We start from the raw sequence: 22803 nt of genomic DNA, 5'->3' as shown, positions 1-22803 counted from the left end.
TTCTTTCTCTTTTGTACCCGTTATTAGTTCTTTACCTTCCTACCTCTGTGAATGAGGCAATTCCCTATCCCTCTCTAAACTTGACTGTCCTCTTCTGACCATGGGGAGAGGATCCCTCCTTGCTGACCTCATGGCCTGATGATGTGGGAGAGAACCATCAGGACCACGATTGGGGTGCACTGAGCCCACTGGAACCTGCTGGGTTCGAAGGAAAGGAGTCAGTCTTCATGTGCTCTGCTCTGTTGCAGCATCTCGGGCTACGGAGCTGCTGGCGGGAAAGGCGGGAAGAACACCATGATGCGGTCCCACGGCGTGTCTGTGCTGGGCATCTTCAACCTGGAGAAGGGCGACACGCTGTATATCCTGGTCGGACAGCAGGGGGAAGACGCCTGTCCCAGCGTAAGTGCCCAGAGTGGGGACCTCTCCTTCACACTCAACAGGACCTGGGCAGTCCCTCACAGGGCATCTGGACTCTTTTCTTCTGGGGGCTCATATTCAAAGATGGCAGGACTCAGCCCTTGTTCTGCCTGCAAATGTCCCTCCATTTCCTGGCCCATTGGGGTACATAAGAAAGTAGGCAGTATGGCTGTTGGGGTTTCACCTCCCCACAGGAACTAAGGCTGAGGCATGGATTTCAAGAGGAACCCTTAAAACTAAAAAGCTGGATCCAACTTGAATGGGTAAATGGTTGTTCTCAGCAGACTACAAGTTGAAGCCCTTTTCCTAAACTTTCTTGCTAGGACACCAACGTCTTTAGCCCATTATTATAAAACTGGAAAATACCAGTTTAAATTTTTTTAAGTGTATTTGTATTTTGAGAGAGAGAGAGAGAGAGAGAGAGAGAGAGAGAGAGAGCAAGCAGCGGAGGGGCAGAGAGAGGGAGAGAGAGAGAATCCCAAGCAAGCTCAGCACTGTCATCATGGAGCCCAACATGGGGCTCGAACTCATAAACCATGAGATCATGACCTGAGCCATAACCAAGAGTCGGATGCTTAACTGAGCCACCCAGGCGCCCCAGGAAAATACCAGTTTAAACATTTTCTGCTCAGCTCTAAATAACAGATTCATAGCCACATAATTGTACATAAATGCATAGGGAAATTTCCAAAAGATACAGATAACAGTGGTTGCTTCCTTTTTTAAAAAATTTTTAAATGTTTATTTATTATTGAGAGACAGAGAGATGCAGAGTGTGAGCAGGGGAGGCATAGAGAAAGGGGAGACATAGAATCTGAAGTAGGCTCCAGGCTCTGAGCTGTCAGCACAGAGCCTGACGCAGGGCTCAAACTCACAAACTGCGAGATCATGACCTAGAGCCGAAGTCAGTAGCTTAACCAACTGAGCCACCCAGGCACCCCAGACAGTGGTTGCTTCTGAGGAGGAGACTAGAGTTGGGGTTGCTTTACTATTGATGTCTGATATCACAAAAAGAACGTATTCATGTAATGTTTATTATCTGGGTGATTAAAACTAAAAAAGAAAAATTAAAGCCTAGAATCAGAGCTAGAACACCATGCAGTCCACTCTCCCCAATTTACAGATGAGAAAATGGAGACCAAAGAGGTGAAGGGACTTTTCCAAAGCCACTCGTAATACAGCAGAGTAGAGGCTCTGGCTCTTGTTTGTGCTGTGCCCTGCGCTTGCCTGGGACTCGGTTTCTATGACCTTTGCCTTTTCCCCACTTAGAGCCTGTCATCTAACAAGCCAGACTGCCATCCTCTGTAGTCCCAGAAACAGCCTGTCACTCTGGTTTCTGACCCCATTGCAGTATCCACCTGTCAAACACGGAGCTCTCCAATAGCAGAACTTAAGAAAGACAGCAGTGTTCTAAAATTGCCGGAAGAAGGAGACCCTGAAGCCTAACAAAGGAGCAACCATGCAGAGTCCAGCACGCCAGGTGTTTGCCTCTTGTCTGTGTTGGCGGAGACAGGAGCCTGGTGGTGCCGGCTCTCCTGGAGGGAACGCAGCACCGTTAGGTACTGACCTTAGGTGCTCACCTGAAGCACGGCTTCTGCCCAGGGTGGGGCCAAGGCAGGGTGCAGAGTTCTAGTGCCCAGGACCCAGGGTCCCTTCTGTAAAAACTTATTCAAGAGTAGCCTTGGGGGACAGATGTGGGAACAGGGACTACACAGAAAGGAGTACAATTCCACAAAACAAACTCAAGACTCCTAAAAGCTGGGCCACTGGCTGGGAGCGAGGAGTAAAGCACAACACCCATCCCCACCCCCACCTTTCAGGGTTAAAACAAAGCAACAGGAGGAGGCTTAGCAGGTGCAATCTTGTGCATGAGAAATGTCTGGACTCCAACTTTTATTTAGCAACTATAATCAGGACTTTCCAACCTGATACAATATATTAAGTCATTAAATTACAGGCTGCTGTAATTTCCACAGGAATGTATTGAGTGCTAATGTAATTCTTTCATCTAAGCAGAAAGATTGCATTGACTTCTGCAAGGGACTTTTACTTGATTGGATTGTAATCAGTTATGTCTTTTCACAGGACCAAGTCCTTTTTTTTTTTTTAATTCAATTGTAATCTACTTGCTCCTCAGGGTTGCTGCACTTTATCATTGTATTAATCAACCTACTTGCTCTCAAACTTTGTGAAACCACAAGGAGAGCTCTGAAGAAGCCCATTCTCAGCCAGGGACGGAGAGCAGCTCCCTCTGCTGGTGGGGCCAGGCATCGTAGGAGCAAGGGGTGGGGTTAGTCCTGGGGCTTCCCTTTGGCTCCACATCGCGGGAGTCACTGGCAGAGAGAGAAAGAAAGACCTTCATTCACAGCACTAACTCAATCTCCAGTCCTCTCCAGGCAGAAACATGGTGCCTAGAGAGGATCCTCTCAAGAATGGAGTGCACTCTAAGAATTAAACTGCAGGGTTTGGCAGCTTTCCTGGTGCGATAATACACCTGTGTGGAGTCGTTCTTCCTTTGTGCGTGGCTACACTTGAGCCTGGGATGGGCTCTGGCCGCTGGAAACCCCCTCAGCTCCTGCTTCTCCAGTTCCTCCCAAGCCTCATCTGGTGGCATGACCACCAGATCTGGTGGGATGGGTCTCTCAACATCAGCACTATTGACATTTTGGAGCAAATGGGTCTTTGTTGTGATGGGCACTGTAGGCTCTTGAGCAGTATCTCTGGCCTCTACCCACCTGATGCCAGTAGCATCCCCTCAGTGCTGACAATCAGAAATGTGTCCAGACATTTGCCAGGTGTCCCCAAGTCAGCAAAACCACGGGTCTAAATTTTAAATGTCACAACTACCATCACTCACAAGGCAAATATTGTGAGGCATCAGCCCACACCCAGACAGTCGCCAGTTCATTCACATGTATTCAGCAAATATCTATCGAATACCTTCTCTGTGCCAGGCACTGCTCTAGCAACTTGATATATATCCATGAACAAAGAAAGATCTTTGCCCTGAAGGAGCTAACATTTCCGTTGGGGGAGGAGGGATGAACAATGGCTAGTAAACATCAGTCAGTCAGAACACCCAGAAGTGAGAGTGTTTCGGTGAACAGAAGTAGGGTAAAAAGAGTCAGGTGTGTGGGACAGGTTGCAATTATACATAGGGTGGTCGAGGGAAGCCTATTGGACAAATGACAGCTGAGCAAAGTCCTGAAAAGGATGGAACCAGGAAAATATCTGGGGACACCAGCCAAGCAGAAGCCAGGTCCTTGAGGTGGGAGTGTGCCTGGTGTGCTCCCAAAATAACCAGGGTGAGTTGGGGGAGCAAGAGGGAGAGTACGTGAGAGATGAAGTGATCAGGCCACCATAAGGACATTTTTAAGCCACAGGAGGGTTTGGAGCCTATGGGTGGGAATAAGGTGGGATAAGGAGCTGCTGTGATTTGCCTGTTGTAAGACTCACCCTGGCCATAGACTGAATAGTCCACTTGGGCCCAAGGGAAGAGTCAGCACGATAAATTCAGTGCTTACTACATTAGTCTGGGCAAGAGATGATGATGGCTTGGACAAAGATGTCAACAGTAGCTGAATTCTGGACATATTTGGAATGCGAAATCAAAAGGGATTTCCTGTCCAACTAGATGAAGAACTGAAACAGAAAAAGGATCAAGGATGACTCCAAGAATTGCACCTGAGTCACAGGAAGGAGGGAGCTGCTGTCACCTGAGCCGGGAATGCTGTGGAAGGAGATTGGGGGCAAGGTTAGGAGAGGTCTGGTGGACAGCCAGGTGGAGATTTCCAGTAGCCAATGGAGATGGGCCACTGGACTCCAGGAGTGAGGTCTAGAGTAGAGATAGAAATTTGGGAGAAGTCAGCATAAAATTGAGCCAGGATGAGATTGACTAAGGAGCAGTACTGATTAAGAGGAAGACCAAAGACTGAGCCCCGGGGACCCCCCAACATTAAGAGGTTAAAGAATAGAAGAGCAGAGGAGGCTGAGGGGAACAAGCCATGGAGGTCAGAGGAGATTCCAGAGGGTGTGGTCTCCTGGAGGTCAGTCAGGTGAAAAAGTCTATCATGGAGACATGAGCAAGTCTGCCAAATGCTGCTGCTGGGTCCAGCAAGAGGCAGGCTGAGAATCCACCCTTCTTCGCAGCCCATGCAATTTAAAGGAGATGCCCAGGGGCAACGGGGGATGGGCGAGAGTCTCAGCTCTGGTTAGACAAAAGGCCATCCACTAGCCCAATGGTTCCCTCCTTCCCACTCCTGCAATCTCCAGCCCTCTGCAGATTCTGTTCACAGGAAGAAGGCATTCCCAAGGAATTGAGGCCTCACTGCTGCTGGGCAGAGAGGAGGAAGAAAGTAGGGTCTGAGGGCATGGACCTTCTTAGCACCACTGGTTCATACTGGGCAGCCCCTCAATTTACACTGGAGGAAGCAGGGCCAGGGAGGTGAGATGCTTCACCCAACGTGGCTCAGCAAATCTCCAACAGAGCCAGTCAAGAAGCCGGATTGGACCCCGTATTTTGTGCTCTGCTCTGCCCAGCAGACAGCCCACCTTTGGGTCCGCTGCCCCCCGGGCTCAGCCCTCACAGCATGCCCTGACATTTCATGTCCACCCCAGGCAGCAGTTAGCAGCCCTCCCCCCACCATCCCCCACCTGGACAGCACTGCACACACACAGGAGAAATGTCAGCTCTCGACAACAGCAATTCAGAAGCTTCCACCCACACTAAATCCACTTTAAAAAATATCAAATTATTTCCATCATTAAATCCAAAATGCCATAAAACAAATTGCATCTTGGCTATTTATCTGGAAATTTCTCTAGTACTCATTGCCGGCACCCCTGAGTGCTTTAGCATAAGGAGTGGCTCAAGATGAATTGCCACGTCCACTGGCTGGTTACACAGCAGCATTCAATGGAAATGTGATGTTTTATTGGCCTTGTTTCTAATAAGTGAAAGGAAAGCCATTTTCCCCCGAAGTTGGGTGGATGTTTGGAGTGTTCTTCTTAGCTGCTGTGTCTGACGAGCCGGCTGGCTGTTCCTGAAGCACTACCTTCTTTATTCAGGGATTCCAGGATCCTGGGCCACAGGGATTTCCTGCACATCCCCAGGGACTCCCAGATGCCTGGGCCCACACCAGGACCACGTGCAGGCCCAGAGTACATCTATATAAAATAACAACAGCCATTTATTCGCTCCCTAACTTGTGACATACTATCCCAGACACCTGTCTGTACCATCCTCAGTAAAGATGCCTGCAGTGTCTGTATTCCCATCCCACACCTGGAGGTCGGAGAGGTGGAGCACCTCCTCCACGGTCCCCCAGGGGTGTCTGCTGATTCCTGGGGTCACACCCTGTTCTCCAGGATGAATACAGAGAGCTCCATTTAGAGCCGTGCCAGAGGATTTCTGGAGGCAAGAAGTGGGACATTAGATGGGAGGAAAGAGATGTCCAAAATGGAGACATGATTTTCCTGCAGATGGACTGGGAGTAAAATCTGAGCCTGGCCTCACACTGTTGTGTTCTCTTCCCATGATACTTCAAAATGGCAACTTCTCAAAAATTTATTTCAAGGGCTCGCCGCTGCCTAGAGAATGAAGTCTGGTTGGATTCAAGGCTTCTGGCCATTGTCTGACTGTCCAGTTGTATTTCCTTACCCACTCACATTTACACTTCCTCTGCGCTATCTCCCCACCGAGGGCCTTGGCCATTCCCCCTTCAGAGTCCAGAGGATCCTAAGGTGGACTTTTCTGAGCCAAAGAGACTCTTTGTGCGTTTCCTCAAATCCGCCCCCCCTCACCTCCTTCTCTCTGGGCTCATGCTGCTCTCTTCCCCTGGAATGCCCTTTCCCCATTCTGTTTTAAATCTCCCTATGCCTGGAGGCCCAACTAAACACCTCCTACAGGCAGGCCTCCTTGATCACGTCAGCAACAAAATCACTCTCCCTCCCCCAACTTCCCATGCATTTTCCAGCTAAGCTATCCTGTCGTCCTTCTCTCTACTCCCTAGTGACAGTTACTTGTGTATAGATTTGTTTTTTTCTCTCTTCAACTCAACTGTAAGCTATTTGAGAGGTCTTCAGAGCCTGTCATGAAGCATAGAAGGTCTGTCTGCTGGGAAGTAGAGAACCTTGGACACAAACCTGAGGTGCTTTTTGTTCCCACAGACAAACCGGTTAATCCAGAAAGTCTGCATTGGAGAGAACAACGTGATAGAAGAAGAAATCCGCGTGAACAGGAGTGTGCATGAGTGGGCAGGAGGGGGCGGAGGAGGGGGCGGAGCCACCTACGTATTTAAGGTAAGGTCAGCTGTGCCAGCTTCCCATGGGTGGTGATGTCCGCGAATCGTGGACCCACCACAGTGGGTTCTCACGATGGCCCTGGGGATGAAACACCTCAGGTGTCCTCAGCCCCATTTAAAGATGAGCAAACCGAGGCCCAGAGGGACATAAGGGTCCCTGTCTGTCCAAGAACCAACAGGTTCTTCTCTCGCTGATGTCACCAGGCAGGCCCTACCCCAGAGTTCCAGAGGGTCCCCTGGTGCCCTCCTCTGTCCTAAGGTGGGGTTTCTGACATGATGAAACCCAGGCCAAGGCTTCTTGCTCGGTCCTTCCGCCAGGACAGTGATGCCGAGGGCTTAATCTTGAAGTTGTGGAGGTCAAAGCCAGAAACCCTGGAGAGCGGGGAGGAAAGTGGGAGCAGAGAGACCCGCTTCTGAGCACCAGCACCCAGCCCTCTGAGGCTAGTGTGACAAGCTTCAGGAAAAGCCCCATCCCCACCTCCTGGTGTTGGTATATTTATATCTCCCGGCGCTTTGGCTTCTCTGATTGAACCCTGATTGATTCAGGAGCTGGGGGAGGGTGGGAAGGGGGGTGGGTGAGAGCTAATGGGTGGCGGTAGCACGAGGTCAGACCCCTCAGACCACCGAGATGTCACCCACGGCCCAGCAAGCGCTCAGACACTTTAAACACTGAAGTGGCTCAGAGATCCCCATAGTGGAAGCCCAGCTCTGTTTCTCAGTCTCTGAACATCTCCCCGGGCAGATGAAGGATGGCGTTCCAGTGCCCCTGATCATTGCAGCTGGCGGTGGCGGCAGGGCCTACGGGGCCAAGACAGACACATTCCACCCAGAGAGACTGGAAAATAACTCCTCGGTTCTGGGGCTGAATGGCAATTCCGGAGCCGCAGGTAAGGCACCGCAAGCCCGCCCTTTCCCAGGACGTGCCCCCAGGACCGCAAGAGGTTGGGCTCGGCCGGTTGTCATTGCACCTGCATCTTGGTTGCTGGCACTCGAGAAGCTGGGAGCTCTGGATATTGGTACCAATATTGGTACCAGGGAGGAAGGGCATCCCACGGCTCAGGGACCTGGAGTCATCTTCACTGACCTGGGGTTTGGATTGCGGGCCACTGGGAAAAGGAGACAGGCAGCAGCATTAGCACGGGCAGCCCAGCCTCCCTGAACTTCATCAGATCCAACTGGATATGAGTGGATGGAAGAAGTATGGGCAGAGTCAGGGCGCCTCCCCCCCCCCACCTGGAGGCCCTCTGGTCGGTGCCTCCAGGCCCTGGGCTACCAGATCACACATCCCGCTGGAAAATCTCTTTCTGGAATCGCCACGGTTTGGCAATCCGTGCTCGTTAGTGAGAGCCAGCCACACAGAAATAGGAGACAGACGTTGACGCCGTGTCTGAAGAGAAAATGCAGTTCATTTTTGTATTTTCTTTTCTCCACAATCAGACCAAGGATCTCAGAAGGCATATAAGATTTGAGATTAATGAAAACAAGTCCTCAAACTTTCCCTACAAGTGAGAGATGGCTAGAAGAGAAGGGAGAGTGGGAGTAGGGCTTGGGTGCTTGGTGAAGACCATCCAGCGATGTTCACAGCGGCAGTTAAGAACTCTCCAAGCACTTCCACATCTGTTGTACGTGTGCTTCTCAGCACCACCTGCAGGGCTTTCCCGTTGTACTATTATTCCCATTTTACAGAAGAATCAATGAGCTCATAGAGTTGGTAGATTTTTTTTTTTCTCCAAATAGCCAAACTGTTTCATACTCAGTCCATTGTTTAAAACACTGCTGTGGTTCATTTGGGTTTTTTTCTCTTTATGCCAATTGTTTTCTTTTCCACACATTTGCTTAAAAGCTGTAAGATGGAGTGAGGGATTAGAAACCATCTCAGCTGGGAACCCTGCAGGGCGCAAGGGTACAGTGGCAGGTGCAGGGGAGGGAGGGAGGGTGGGCACAGGGGAGGGCGGGCAGACATGGTGCCAGGTCTCATGGCCCCCGCTTCAGGTCCCTAATGGAGCTGGAGGGCCTTCCCTTAGCCACGAGATGTCAATGGCCCTGAAAGGCCCACATTCTGCCCTTCAGCTGGAGGAAAGGAAGCCAGCAGCCTATAGCTTTCAAAGCTGATTTGCCTGGGGGCCTCAATTCAGCTCTGATTGTCCATTCTAGATTGAGCTTGTTCCTGACCTTGGCCTCCTCTCCTAAAACGAAGCTCCCTCTCTCTAGCACAGTGGTGATCCCCAGCTGCAGCTCCCCCATGTAGACATCCCTCTGCTGCCCCCTCAGGGTCCAGAGGAACCTCTGCCACTCATTCTTCCAGACCGCCCTTCCCGGCCAGTTAACCCTCATGGTTCCGCAGACTCAAGCACTGCTGTTTCTCCAGGTCCTTGCTACCACCATCTGCTGGAACAGAAAGGACTTTGGGGTCTTTTGGAGTAGAGTGCCTGTTGAAATATCATACAAAACAACATAAGGGGAGAGAATGGGGGTCCCGGAATCTCAGGGGCCAGCAGAAGAGATTGATTGTAATCAGCCTGTGGCCTTAAGATAAAATTGCTTTCAACCTCAGTTCTGTAAATAGCATTTCCTTTGCAAGAGTTCAAAGTAGCCCCCAGGCCTTAGGAAGCCCAGCTCCAATGGTGGCTGTCTTCCCAAGGGTACTGCCCATCCCTTCCCCCAACTTCTCCCCCCCACAACTCCCCACAACCCCATCACCTTTCCTGAGCTTCAGAGCGTGAGGCCCTGTGCACACACGTGTTCACCTCATGCCCAACGACCCCTACACGTCGTGGTTTCTGAAGCATTTTGCACACTCGTTGTCCTCTTTGGTCCAAACATCAACCCAATGAGGCAAGTCTTATTATCCCCAAGTCACAGGTGAGGAAACTGAGGCTCAGAATGGAGAAGTTCTTGCCCAGGAAACAATAAAGCCCATTGGTTTGTCTGGCCTAATCCAGGGTTCCTGCAAAAGAACTTCACTGCGGTGACCCCAGCGGGGCTCTGACAGTTGGCTGCCCAAGGACCGGTGGGTCCCGGTTCTTGTTGGATGGGAAGCACTAATGAAACAAAGTCCCAGCACTTCAGGGGTTGGGGGCATGAAAAAAAGGCAGAGGAGTGGGTTTAGTTGTCATGCTACCTGTCCCCCCCCTCCCTCATCCCTAACAAAGAACACTCCCCAACTTTTAATCCAAAGGCCTGATGGGAAGCAGGGGTGTGAGGCGTGGTCCCATCTGGATATGTATGTCTGTGGCCAAAGCAGGTCTCACTAGGGCAAAGGGCATGGCTCCTGTTTTTCCAGCTGTGGATTCTGAAGCCCCCAGGCCCCACAGGCCCTGGAGCGGGAGCAGGCATCCTCAGAGCATACTGCATCCTGCTTCCTCTGCCAGATCCAGCGGCTGACCTCACCTGGCCAGCATCCTCACTTGGGGTTTTCTCCGTGTCTCCTGCAGGTGGTGGAGGTGGCTGGAATGATAACACTTCCTTGCTCTGGTCTGGAAAATCTTTGCTGGAGGGCGCCACCGGAGGACATTCCTGCCCCCAGGCCATGAAGAAGTGGGGGTGGGAGACAAGAGGGGGTTTCGGAGGGGGTGGAGGGGGGTGCTCCTCAGGTGGAGGAGGCGGAGGATATATAGGTAAAGATGATTCGTGTTCAAGGTGTCACTCCCTCCCCTCTTAGTCCTAGGTACTCCCTGTCCTCTCCCTCGCCCTCACCTGCCCCTCCCTTGGCCCACCTCACCTGTGGACTGTGATGTCACTGTGCACGCCTACCTCTCAGCCCCACAGGACCAGCCAGAGGCAGGGTGTTGCCTTCCGAGCCAGCATCCTGCCTCGAGGCTTCAGTAGCAACAGCTTCAAGATCTTATGTGTTCTTGAGGCCCCCCTCCCCCAAAGCCAATGCTAAAGGGGCTTTGATTTCCCCGGGCTGTTCTCTGAGCCACCCCCAGTTCGTGCTGGCACAAGAACCTTGGAGGCCAGACTCCCCAGCCCCGTGCCTCCCTTTGGTTGGCCTGGCCTGAGTCTTCCCTTCCCTGCCCCAGCCCACCAGCTTCCAGAACCCCTCTACATGCTGATGGGCAGCCCAAACCCTTCAGCCAGCAGCCGGCCACTGGCCCCAGCTCTCCTCCGAGCTTCAGAGCAGAGCAGAATAGCCTTCTGAAGCCTAGAGGCTGGGAGATAGCAGTTCCACCCTCCCCACAGATTAGGACACAATGCATGCATATGCTGTGATGTTCTGTCTGTTTTGCTTCACGCTGTGTGTAAGATGCTCGTGTTAACCAGATGCTCTTCTTTCCCAAACTCTGGGTGGGTGGGAGGAGCCTGAGGGGGGAGCCCAAAGATGACCCAGCCCAGCTGAAAGGAGGGACAGGAGCCTAACGGCACAGGGGCCCATCCCCCCATGTCCACCCCTTACGCGATGGGACTGGAGAGCAACTCCTCAGTGCCACTGCCCTGGCCAGTCCTGGAAGAGGTGCCAAGGGTCTAATCCAGCCTGGGGACACTAGACCTCTTCTGACTCCTGTTCACATGAACTGCTTCCTAGCAGCCCCGTGCAGGGGTGGGGACTCCCTGGTGGGAGCTGGCCTGGACCTGGAGGGAAAGTGGTCCTCACACGCAGCATCTACCTGAGCCAAACCCCAAGCACAGCCCCTGTGCCCCGGGCCTCCCTTCCCTCCCCACCACCCCGCCCCTAGGCCCCTCACCACCCCGAGGCCCATGCATGCCCCGCTGATGTGCAGATGTGTTGAGACTTGGGCCCGAGCCTCTCTGCGTTAAACTCTTCTCTGGTTTGGCACAGGCGGCAACGCGGCCTCAAACAATGACCCCGAGATGGACGGGGAGGACGGGGTTTCCTTCATCAGTCCACTGGGCATCCTGTACACCCCAGCTTTAAAAGGTATCGCCTCTGCCAGGAGGCAGAACCGACCTCCTCAGGCCAGTTCTTCCACCAGATAAAACCTCAGGGCTACTGGCATGAGGCCAACGTACAAAGGCATGATTGTGGGTCCCTTACAGGCAAGTCTTCCTAACACTCATCTCAGCAAGTTTTTCTGGAAGTAGGATGTGTGGCCCGATATGCACTTGGAGGTGGAAGACTGGCTTCCAGACAGGTGGGACCTAGAAAATGCAGCAGTGATAGTCCCCTTAGCTGTGCCAACCAACCTGAGGGTCATGCACTTGGACCTTCCCATCTGCCTACAAAAACGCAGCCACGTGTCCTCTGAGCTCCATCAGATGCATCAGGGACTTCCCTACACACAGTGGTGCTTCAGTGGCATCAGTGGGACATAGGGACAGGGACCAGAGATCCAGCACTGACCAGCTGGAGATAAAACACCGAGGCCGGGAATGGGGTGCAGTGTGGTCTTTGCTGCCTCCACCTGAGGCTGATCCTCCCTTCTTGTCACCAGTGATGGAGGGCCATGGGGAAGTGAATATTAAGCATTACCTAAACTGCAGCCACTGTGAGGTAGATGAGTGCCACATGGACCCCGAGAGCCACAAGGTCATCTGCTTCTGTGACCATGGGACAGTGCTGGCTGAGGATGGTGTCTCCTGCATTGGTAAGAGGGAGTTGAAGGAGGTGACAGAGAAGGGGCCCAGACTGTGAGCCCATGGCGGCTACCGCTGGTTTCCATGATTCTGGAACACCTCAGATGTAGTCTTGTTGGCTTTCTGACCCCCATCTGCCTGCCCCAACACGGGTGCTCTAAGGACTGGGCAAAGGGACCTGTGTGTGAAAGGCAGGTCGTGGCTGATGAAGGAACCCCAACACATCTAGTGACACCCCTATCCCAGGGTGTGGGCCCTCACGTACTCACCAAGGGGCCATCCTGTCTCCACTGGAACACCCCCAGTGCCTGGGCCATCGACACCCCCAGGGCACGCTGTCCCCTCCAGAGTTCCAAAGTCAGACCCTGTTCCTTTCAATTTCCACCCTGAGGTTTACTACTCGCAAAGCCTTTCAGATGCTGCAGGCGTTTGAAGACAGGGCTCTGTTCTCCTGCAAATCTCCAGGTGAAACAACCCATTTGTTTCCCTCAGTTCACACAGAACAGTTTTGTCTCCTCCCCATCCTGTGTCCCGTGTCTGCAGGCGTTCCGATACCAATGTCCTTTTGAGATGTAGTGCCCAGGACCAGGCAGGATGTCCCAGAGTGGTCTGTGCCAGTGTGCACCCAGACCCCGCTTCTGCACTCGGGGCCCAGTGCTTGCAGAACTACAGGCAGTGATGAGCCTCCAAGTGTTACTGACGGTCACCCTCAGTTACTGGGTCATACCGAGTCTGTGGTCCCCTAAGTCCTCTGAATCTCCTCTACAGCCACTATTAGCTCGCCTTCCCACCCTCATCCTGTCCTTGTGCAGTTGATGCTTAGGATCGATGTCCAGAATTTGATATTTATCCCTGTCACATGTTCCCTCCAACCAAAAGCTACTGTTGAAAGTTGTAAACCAGATTGACCCCACTTCCTGTGCCCCCTCTCTGCAAACAAAGGCCCCCAAGGTGGAGGAGGAGTGGGTGGCACTTGTCCTGGCTGGGGAGGGCATTTCTCTCTTGGAGCTAGCTCGTAGGACAATCAGCATTGTCACTGGTGCCCCATGGGATCCTGTCTTGCAGTGTCCCCCACACCTGAGCCCCACCTGCCGCTCTCGCTGGTCCTGTCTGTCGTGACCTCAGCCCTTGTGGCGGCCCTGGTCTTGGCTTTCTCCGGCATCATGATTGGTGAGTGTGCCAGAGTCCCGGGGCTTCCAAGGGGGTGGGAGGTGGCAGGAAGGCAGATCTGGCAGAACAGAACAGCATTTCAGGCTTTGCCATGGATGCCAAGGTATCACTCTGGGTGGGTGGTGATTAGAGCAGCCCAGGCCAGGCCAAAAACCGAAGCCCCCTCTCCCAGCCCCCTGGCTCCCTAGAGGAACTGCTGATGCCACACCTCAACCCCCTGTAAGGCCTCCTGGCTGCTCTAGGAGAGGTGGGGAGGCACTCTGCGGAGGGGACACAGTAGCCAAAGCTCACCCCCACCCCCAGAGTTCATTTTCAGCTGTCATCAGACATGGGCTTCAGTGGACACGTGGCTTGGCTCACTCCCCAGGGACCACCGCCAGCCCCACCATTCCCCATCTCAAGCAGACAATGCAAAGTTGCTTTCTAAGTGTTTCTGTTACGCCTGTGAGCCAAGGTGAGCTGATAGGCAGGTCTCAGAGGGCTCAGCGCGGTCCAGCCAGGTTCTTACTCTGGCAATGCCCAGGGCAGGTGGGTAGGTACACGAAGGAAGGCAGAGGGAGAAGATCCGCACAGGCAACACTTTTAGACCCTTCACAGTGGGCGGTGGGGGTTGGGGGTGGTCAGGGAGATAGCAACGTGTGTTATTCCCAAATGATGCCATCCTTCAAAGGGACAGGATAAGGAGAGCTAACACTTGCACACGTCCTACGTGCCAGGCGATTTACACATTTTAGTTCACCCAATCCTCACTTAAGCCTACGATCACGGTTGGTGCATTTCATAGAGGAGGGGACTGAGCACACAGCAGCTGACCCACTTGCCCTGGCCCGTAACTGATGGGGCCAAGCTTTAGAAACAGAATCCACCCTGGGCATCTCAGTTTTGTTCTGCCTCCAGTGAACTTTGCCCTACAGAATGTTCTCACATATAGCAATAGCAGGGGTAATGATCACGTGCACTGGTAGAGCTCTTTAAAATTTTTCAAAACCATTTTCTGTTGGTGAATTCACTTCATTATGACCTCCCGAGGGGGTGGGGGGTGGGGAGCGTAGGGGACAGGCAGGAGTTACTGTCCCTGCTGACAGAGAAGGGGGCTGAGGTCCAGAGAGGTCACATGACCTCACACTGTTGCTCAGCTTGTAAGTGATAAAGGTGGAATTAGAATGCAGGTCCTCAGGCACCAGCGAGAGACCTCCTCACTCTGTGGCAGTTCTCCCCGTGGCTGGGCAGTTTCCAACTACGGGAAGCATAAGTGATCAAGAGACCCAGATGCACTCTCAACTCCACTGCCATGTTTGTCCCACCCAACGACAGGGCTTAGCAGAGATTCTAAGGCAGGCCCATTCCTGGGAGACACAGGACCCCTCTGATGGCTGACTTTGGCTCCAGACCTTTCAGCGGTCTTGCTGAAACCTCTTTAGACTGTGTAGCTGTCCAGGTCTTTACTCACCCTTCCCTCAAGCTCCCACACTTGGGGTCAGTGCCTGATGGCTCTCTCGGCCTTCCCTCCCCTCTTCCTCTCAGCCATTTCCCCTGACGAAATCCTTGCATGTTTAATCCCACCTTGGGTCTGCTTCTCAGAGGACCTCCAACGAATGGGTTTCTGCCCCTGCGTGACACATTAAAATCTTTCCCCTTTATATGATTTTAAACTTTACACTAACTTTAAGTGACCTGTCAGTTAAGGGATGCTTTCATATCCATAATCATTTTGTTAGTGTTACTAACTGCGATGGAAATGTTTAGGTCCCAGAGGAGGAGATGGAGATCCAGGAAGGCTTCCTGGAGGAGGTGGCCTGAGCTAGGCTTCAAGGGCCAGGCTGCCTGGTCCAGGCCACATTGCAGCTGACCTTCATCTGTCTGTAGTGTACCGCCGGAAGCACCAGGAGCTGCGAGCCATGCAGATGGAGCTTCAGAGCCCTGAGTACAAGCTAAGCAAGCTTTGCACCTCAACCATCATGACTGACTACAACCCCAACTACTGCTTTGCCGGCAAGACCTCCTCCATCAGTGACCTGAAGGAGGTGCCTCGGAAGAACATCACCCTCATCCGGTGAGTGCCCCACCACTGTCCTCCGGGGTGGTGGGGTGAGGGAGTTCTAGGGGGCTGGATGTCATCCCTGCACCACGGATCTTTCTAGGCACAAGAGGCCAGCAAAGCAACCGCTCGGGGCATTTCCAGCCCTCCCAGAGGGAGAAGGGTTAATGTTTAGGGCCATTTGAGGAGGTATTTAGTTGCTTCACATCCTATACATTCATGGCATTTGTACAATGAGAAGAAGACAAGATAGGAGGGAATCAGGGCGTTCCTCGGAATCCAATGAAGCACTCCTTCCCGAGCCTTCTGGGTCCCTCCCTCCTCTAGGGGAGCACTGTGCCCCTCGTCTGAGCTTCCAGAGCACTCCATGCCTTCCTCCATCATTCACTGAGCTCGCTTTACGGGAGTGTCTGCCCGTGACCTGTCTCTCCCCAGGGATCAGGAGCCTCTCCCCAGGCAGGGCATGTCTTAGTCATTTTTATGACACTGGCAAATATCAAAAACTCAGTCTTCATTGAGTGAATGGACATTCAACCAGTGTTCTGAATCCTGTTGGAACCTTTCTTGCCACTTTTCAGATAAAGCAGTAGGAGGCCTGGGATGGTACGGCAAAGCCAGGTCGAGGGTGTTACTCTTAAGCGTGTACGTGACCCCTGCCCCTTGTGTGCCTCTTTCTCATGACCCACCCCCCTGCCTCATCTTGCCTTTTCCTTTGCACAGGGGTCTGGGCCATGGTGCGTTTGGGGAGGTGTATGAAGGTCAGGTGTCTGGAGTGCCCAGTGACCCAAGCCCCCTGCAAGTAGCTGTAAAGGTAAGAGGCAGGCTCCATCACGGGCCTGACCTTGACCAGCAGTCTCTGTGGGCCTCAGCTCTCGCCTGACAGCCTCTCACCCCTGCTGCTCACAGCCTTCTCCCCCTTTCCACCCTCCCCTTCTGTGTCCAGACGCTGCCTGAGGTGTGTTCTGAACAGGATGAACTGGATTTCCTCATGGAAGCCTTGATTATCAGGTAAAGCCACAGAGAGACGCCCCCATCCCTGTTAGACGTTCCTGTCTAACTGTCTCCAAGGGAAACAGCACTGTCCTCCAGCATCCCCTTCCTCTCCACCAGGGGACTCCCTAAAATTCTTGGCACATCTTACCAGAGCGAATAGCCCCAGGTGGTTGTCTGAGGAAAAAAAACCTCTGTGGCCTAATAATTCAATAGATATCCCTCTGCCTTCACCTAGCACCCCTGTGTCATCTGTTGGGTTTTTCCCCCTTTTTCTTAATAGAGCATGCTAGTTTTTGACAGTGGAAGATACATTTTCCCTGCAAGTAAGCCTTCCACAAGGCCCTTCACCAATCCCAGCTCTTAGATCTCATGTAAAGGAAGTGCATCCCTAACATGAGGGAGGCCACCACACCCTGTTGCACACCGGGCTTGCACCCTTCAACATGTGGCTCTGGGGCCCCTCGCTGGGAATCTAAGTGCTCAGAGCTCCAGAGGGCATGCGTTCTGACAGAAGATGGCCTTAACAAGGATGCAGGTGTTTGACCTTGAGATCTGGCTGCGCTCATGGCCTCCTGTTACACTGGAGAGCCTCAAACATCCTGACACATTGGGGTGACCTGGGGCCCCCCCGCCGGGCGAAAGTGTTAGGGGAACAAGGCCAGGGCAGTATGCGATGTGCCCGTGGTGTGCCTGGAGCCACAGGAGGACGCCACGAGCAGGCTCAGCACCTTGCTTAAAAACTAGCATACTTTGTGATTACACATGTAATCCATGATTATTGAATATAGCTCGGAGAGTATAAGATTATATGGAAGGAGACCCAAATCATTCCATCTCACTGTTGCTGAAAACCCATCACTGCTATATTTCAGTGTACAACCAGGTGTGTGCTTCAGCTCTGCGTGCAGTTCCCACGCGGGGTTCACCAGCCCCACGGCCCCATGTGTCCTAATAGGACCACATTAACAAGAAAACCCAGGGTCACCTGGGTGGCTCAGTCAGTTAAGCTTCTGATTTCGGCTCAGGTCATGATCTCACGGTTCGGTTCGTGGATCTGAGCCTGACGTCGGTCTCTGTGCTGACAGCTCAGAGCCTGAAGCCAACTTCAGATTCTGTGTTTCCCTTTCTCTGTGTCCCTCCCCTGCTTGCAATCTCTCTCTCTCTCTCTCTCTCTCTCTTTCTCTCAAAAATAAATAAAACATTTAAAAAATTTTTTTCATAAATAAATTTAAAAAAGAAAGAAAGAAAACCCAAATCTTGGGACCTCTTGGCCAGACTTAGCACCTCCCCATGAGCACCCAAGGGGGATGCACGTGGCCTTCCTCCTCACTCTCCTTCACATGCGGTCACGTGGCAGGGCTCGCTCAGTCCCTGGAGGAAGCAGCTTCTTCAGCTTCTCTGCCTAGGGCTTTCTCGAAGAACTCACACGTGAATCCTAGCGAGCAGCCCATGCACCAATGTCCAAGACACTGGCTGCTCCCTTGTTCCCCCACCCACCCTACTTCCTTCCTGAGCACCTCTCCAGCCTCCAACCCAACACTCCCATGCGGACTGAACTCCCGCCCCGCCCGCTCCCTGGTTCTTCCACCTGCTCAAGGGTGACACTCTCCCCAGCCTCGGCTCATGCTACCCACATTTACAGAATGCATTCACATAATGCAGCTGCTGAAAACATGACTTTGTATCCTGCTTTTCCCACTTAAGATTTTCCCAGACTCAGCTCCGTTAAATTTGGTTACCCCCCCCTCCTCTGCTCTGCAGCAAATTCAACCACCAGAACATCGTGCGCTGTATTGGGGTGAGTCTGCAAGCCCTGCCCCGATTTATCCTGCTGGAGCTCATGGCGGGAGGAGACCTCAAGTCCTTCCTCCGGGAGACCCGTCCTCGCCCGGTGAGTGAGAACTGGTCTTCTAGTGGTTGTACCAGGGAATGGAGCAGAGGGTGGAAACAGCAGGAGTGGACAGCCTGAGAAGCAACATACTCAGTGGGACCAAGGGAGTTGGCCTCTGGGCTTGGATCTGGGGGAATGGCCAGGAGAGATTGGACAAAATGTGGACGATGGCTGAGGCCACCCCTGGGGAGCTTGCGCAAGGCTTGTGCAATGGGTCCTCTAGCCTGAATCCATTTTGTGACCTGTTGACTCTGGAAAACCAAACCAGGGACAAGCACAGAGGGGGACTTTCATGCCAGCCATGTCGTTAACTCAACTGATTTGGGGCAGATCATTCTACATCTACTCATTCTGAATCCCACTATCCTCATCGCTTAAGTGGGGACATCCTGACCTTGTAGTTTTACTGTCAAAATAAAATACTTATAAAGTATATTGTGAAATATTTATGAAGGTTCTGCATGTGTGTCATGATTAAGTGGCTGGAGCTTGTAGGTGAAGAAACCTAGATGGACCCCAGGAATGCCATATCCTAGCCCCGCTTGGCCATTAGACAGCGATGTGGCTTCGGACTGTGAACCCCCTAACCTCAGTATCTGCAGGGTGAAATCCAAGGGCTGGACTAGAACATCTCGGAGGTGGGTTCTAAATTAGAAGGTGTAGCACACTGGGCACACTCAGAGTCCAGCTGCCCACTCCTATCCCTGCCAGGGCCTTCAGGAGGCCCTGAGCACCAGGAACTGGAGCAGACCAGACCCCTGAGTTAGGACCCAGCTTCCTCAAGTTGCCGCTGGACCATGAAGACCACAGGGAAGACTTGTATCCTCCCCACCCCCAGGAAAGCAGAAAAAGACGACAGCCACCTTGCTATGAAAAGCCCAGAACTGAACACTGTGTTCTCAGGTACTCAAACTGGAGGCGGAAACCTTGCAAGTTCACACCTGCTCTAACCCCCACCGACAGTCAGGCTGCATCTAGAAAACCTTTGCCCTGGCAGCCTCCCCATACCGTTCCTGTAAGCCTCTGGGTGAACTGTCTCGGCATCTAAGAAGAATCGGGTCTAACTCCCTGAAAAGATGAGTGTGCGCACCTGAGCAGACCTAGTGGGAGAAAGGGGGGGGGAGACCAACCCCCATCTCATAATAATCCTCATCAGCACTGTCTTCATCTTCCTCATAGTTGCCACGTTTCTAAAAAAAAAAAAAAAAAAAAAAAACCCTATGAAGTAGATGGTGTAGATCTCAGCTTAATTTTACAGATGAGAAAACTGGCTCACAGAAGCTATGTGACTTGCTGAGGCCACACAGGAAGTGGAAGAGTTGAGACTAGAACTCAGGACTTGTGACTGGCTCCCCATTCAGTGCTCTCTCCAGCCTATTATGCCGTTTATCTCAGTGCTCCTCTTTGGGAAGCCATGGAGCCAAGATGAGCTCAGGTCGTTGACAGCCAATACCCCCAGCTATGCAGACGTCTGTGCCAGGGTCTGGATACCAGCCTCAAAGGCTTTCCACCACCACTCAGGAAGGCAGAGCCTTCAAGTCCTGTGCTCTGAGATTCTCAGCAGTGCTTTTGGCAGAGGTCAAATAGGGCCACAAAACATCACGCTCTGGAAAGAGGCTTAGTTCTGATTTTCCTACTGGACATTCCTGAGGCTTGAGGAGAAGGAGGTATTGTGCATGCAAAGGACAGTTGTCCTTGTAAAGGGGATCTGGGACCCCATCACTTGGCAAGCCCAAGGACGTCAGGGGTGGGGAGCTTCTGTGTCTCTTGCAGGCAAAGGCATCTGTCTCTCTTTTGATGGTAATGATGATTTGAATATCGTCCCAAAGAGCAAAGGTGTAGTTCATGGGCACCTCCCAACGCTTCCTACCCCCAAGGAAGCTCAGAGCAAGGAACCTGGTGCCAAGTTGTGACCTCTAACTGCAGGCACTGCCAAGGGGATGCCCAAAGCCAGAAGAGGGTCGACTCTAGTTGGGAGAGCTGCTTCTGAGGGTCAGGGTCCCACTCACCAAATCCACTCTTTTAACCCTTGACCCCACTCTTCCTTCATGTGGTTCTCCTTGGCAGCCATGCCCCCAAGCCTTTGAAGCACCCCAATAATCCTGCTCCTCACCTTCATACACACCCACCCATCCCAGGTGAGCTGGTCCCTCCTGAGATGCCTGCCCATGAGAGGTGATTTAAATGTTGGGCTAGAGCCCTCCAGGGTGAGCCCATGCACATGTGTTCCTGGCAGCAGCTTCCTAGGGGTTGGGGAGATTTGCTGGGCATTGTTACAGATTCTCAGAGCCACAAAATCCAACTGAGCAGAGTAAGGATCAGGTTGACTGTGAGAAAGGAACATGCGTTGTAGTGGACAGAGGGATCCAAATATCAGTAAGCCCTGTACATGACGAAGAAGGGAAGGATTGGCTAATGGGCATCACAGCTGGAGAAATACACACCCCGAAAGATGGTGGGTTGAGTTGCCACACTTGCTGGATTCAAAGGCCTGAGTTACACCTGATTCATTTGTTTGAGCCCCTGAGATTCTCGGGGCTTACCCGATGACCTGCCGTTTGAGGCGCTTGGCCGGGCATCCAGAATCAGACAAGGTCTTGGTCCTGTCTTCCTGCCATCCCTGGGGTTCAGCAGTTCCATAGACTTTTGGGATTGAAGCACCTCAGAGATGGCCCAAGGGACTCCGGCTTCAGATGGACATGAAGTGATGGAACAGATGTACAGACACAGTAGGACAGAACGGATACCCTGGAAACAACCATGTCTGTCATGGAAACAGAATGCATGGGTACAGATGAAAACCTCATTTGATCCCAGGACTCCACCTTCTCAAGAAGGAAAGACCCTGTTTAATGTCAAAATAATTTTACAGGACCAATCTTTATTCAACAAATATTTATTGAGAGTTTAATATGTGCCAGATATGGGCTAATAGCTGTCCTTTGGTATCCATTGATTTAATCAATAACAAGAGAAGCCATTAAGGATTCAGTAATCTCTCAATTAAAGGTGGCAGTCCAGTAACCACAATAGTGTCTGTGCCTGTCCGGAACATGGTGATGCCTCTGGTAGTGGGTCTAGAGAATATGCTCAGTACACGGGAGGAGGCTCCCGGAGGTCACAGAACACAGGTGAGAACCTCTGCTTTGGGCTAATGTCCAGGTGTAAATCTTTGGCTCTGGTGTTGCCATACCGCTGCTGGCTCCAAAATGCTTGAAGGGGCAAGCAGGTGCCAGTGAAGAGTTGGCCACATCAGTGAATCTGTGAAAACAACAACAAAAACAAAAACCTGATTCCAACTCCTTCTTTGTCCAGGATAGATACAAATGCCATTGGACATCCCAGCTACGCTCTGCATTGCTAGTTTCATTATCAGTTTTGACACAACATCTACACCTCCCCCCAAGTCCCCCCGACACACACACACACACACACACACACACACACACACAGGTTGCCAACTATCTGCTTCTGTGCAGACTGATTAGTGGAGCAGTTAATTTGCTCTGAGCAGCCAAGACAGGGAGTTCAGATAAACCTGGCCCATGGGTTAAAGCCTGGGAAGATTTAGTCCCTGCAGCCTGCCAGGCATTTAAGACATCAATGGTCCTGGCACCCTGAGTGATGGGGGCTAAGACACAAAGAGACTTGGGGGAAGCTATGACCGGTCCTCTTTTATAGGAACAGAACATTTTCCTGAAGAGAAAGAAGATATTTCTAATACTGCAGCAAAATGGATTAATAGTTCCCTTGGAAATATATTACATTTTTCCACCCAGAAAATGGGGACTGTCTCTCTCACAGTGCCCAGTAGTTCTGATCCTAACAAGGCCCCTAAGAGAAGCCAAACACAAGGACCATTTCCCGAGACCCCCAGTCCCCTCCGTGTAGTAACCCCACCATAATTGCAGATGCCTTTATGAGGGGTTCACTCTGTGCCTCTTGCTGTGGGTTCTTATTACCATCTAGTGAAGGTGATAGTGTCGTGCCTCTTTCTCAGACAGGAACACTGGCTTTGAGACAGACAAAGCAGTTAGTCCCAGGTCACACAGCCAGTAGGGCACAAGCAGGGATGAAGCCCAGTTCAGCTCGACTGAAATAAGTTGCTCACTGCATTTGTGTGCTGTATTCTGATTCAGTTGGGTACTCTGCACTGTGTCCATGCACACTCCATCCCTTCCCTGACACATGGCTCCCAGAATCCTGCCTCCCCCAGCCCAGATCCTCAAAGCCCAGCTCAGGGCAGTTTTGGCTCCTTCCTATTGGCTGTGTGACCTGGAGTAAGTCACTTAGCCTCTCTGAGCTCTCAGCCTTCTCCTCTTTAATACGGAGATACCCTCTTTTGCCTACCACCACACAGGATGTTGCGTCAAAGGGCGTCAAGTGCGTGGACTTGCTGTATTGCACGTAAGGCATTGCCTGATGTGCCATGGGCAGAGGGTATTCCCCTCCCTGCT

At 52.2% G+C, this 22803-nt stretch overlaps 1 protein-coding gene and 1 long non-coding RNA gene across 4 annotated transcripts in view; one reads left to right on the top strand and one right to left on the bottom strand.

Moving 5' to 3' along the window:
• ALK (ALK receptor tyrosine kinase) overlaps positions 1–22803 on the top strand; it is a 684520-nt gene that overhangs the window by 637798 nt on the left and 23919 nt on the right. Inside the window, exons 13-23 of one of the 2 annotated variants that reach the window (XM_025927337.2) lie at positions 249–399; positions 6586–6717; positions 7462–7606; positions 10154–10336; positions 11500–11598; positions 12113–12265; positions 13320–13424; positions 15291–15477; positions 16183–16273; positions 16406–16470; positions 18217–18346. In XM_025927337.2, coding sequence (XP_025783122.1) covers positions 249–399; positions 6586–6717; positions 7462–7606; positions 10154–10336; positions 11500–11598; positions 12113–12265; positions 13320–13424; positions 15291–15477; positions 16183–16273; positions 16406–16470; positions 18217–18346 — 1441 coding nt within the window. Of the gene's footprint in view, positions 1–248; positions 400–6585; positions 6718–7461; positions 7607–10143; positions 10337–11499; positions 11599–12112; positions 12266–13319; positions 13425–15290; positions 15478–16182; positions 16274–16405; positions 16471–18216; positions 18347–22803 lie in introns of those variants that run through there. The other variant, XM_086700283.1, reaches the window with a different exon arrangement.
• LOC147582320 (uncharacterized) lies at positions 8108–10366 on the bottom strand. Of its 2 annotated transcripts, none has more exons than XR_015248973.1 (4): positions 10110–10366; positions 9420–9666; positions 9004–9148; positions 8108–8562 (listed from the first exon to the last, which is right to left on the bottom strand). It is a non-coding gene; the product is annotated as an uncharacterized LOC147582320 (long non-coding RNA). The 2 variants fall into 2 exon arrangements; XR_015248974.1 differs by having other exon boundaries at positions 9004–9104.

This window comes from Puma concolor, chromosome A3, assembly GCF_028749965.1.
Source record: "Puma concolor isolate L17-30 chromosome A3, mPumCon1.1.hap2, whole genome shotgun sequence".
Taxonomy (NCBI): Eukaryota; Metazoa; Chordata; class Mammalia; order Carnivora; family Felidae; genus Puma; species Puma concolor.
This window is presented reverse-complemented; position numbering and strand designations above follow the sequence as displayed.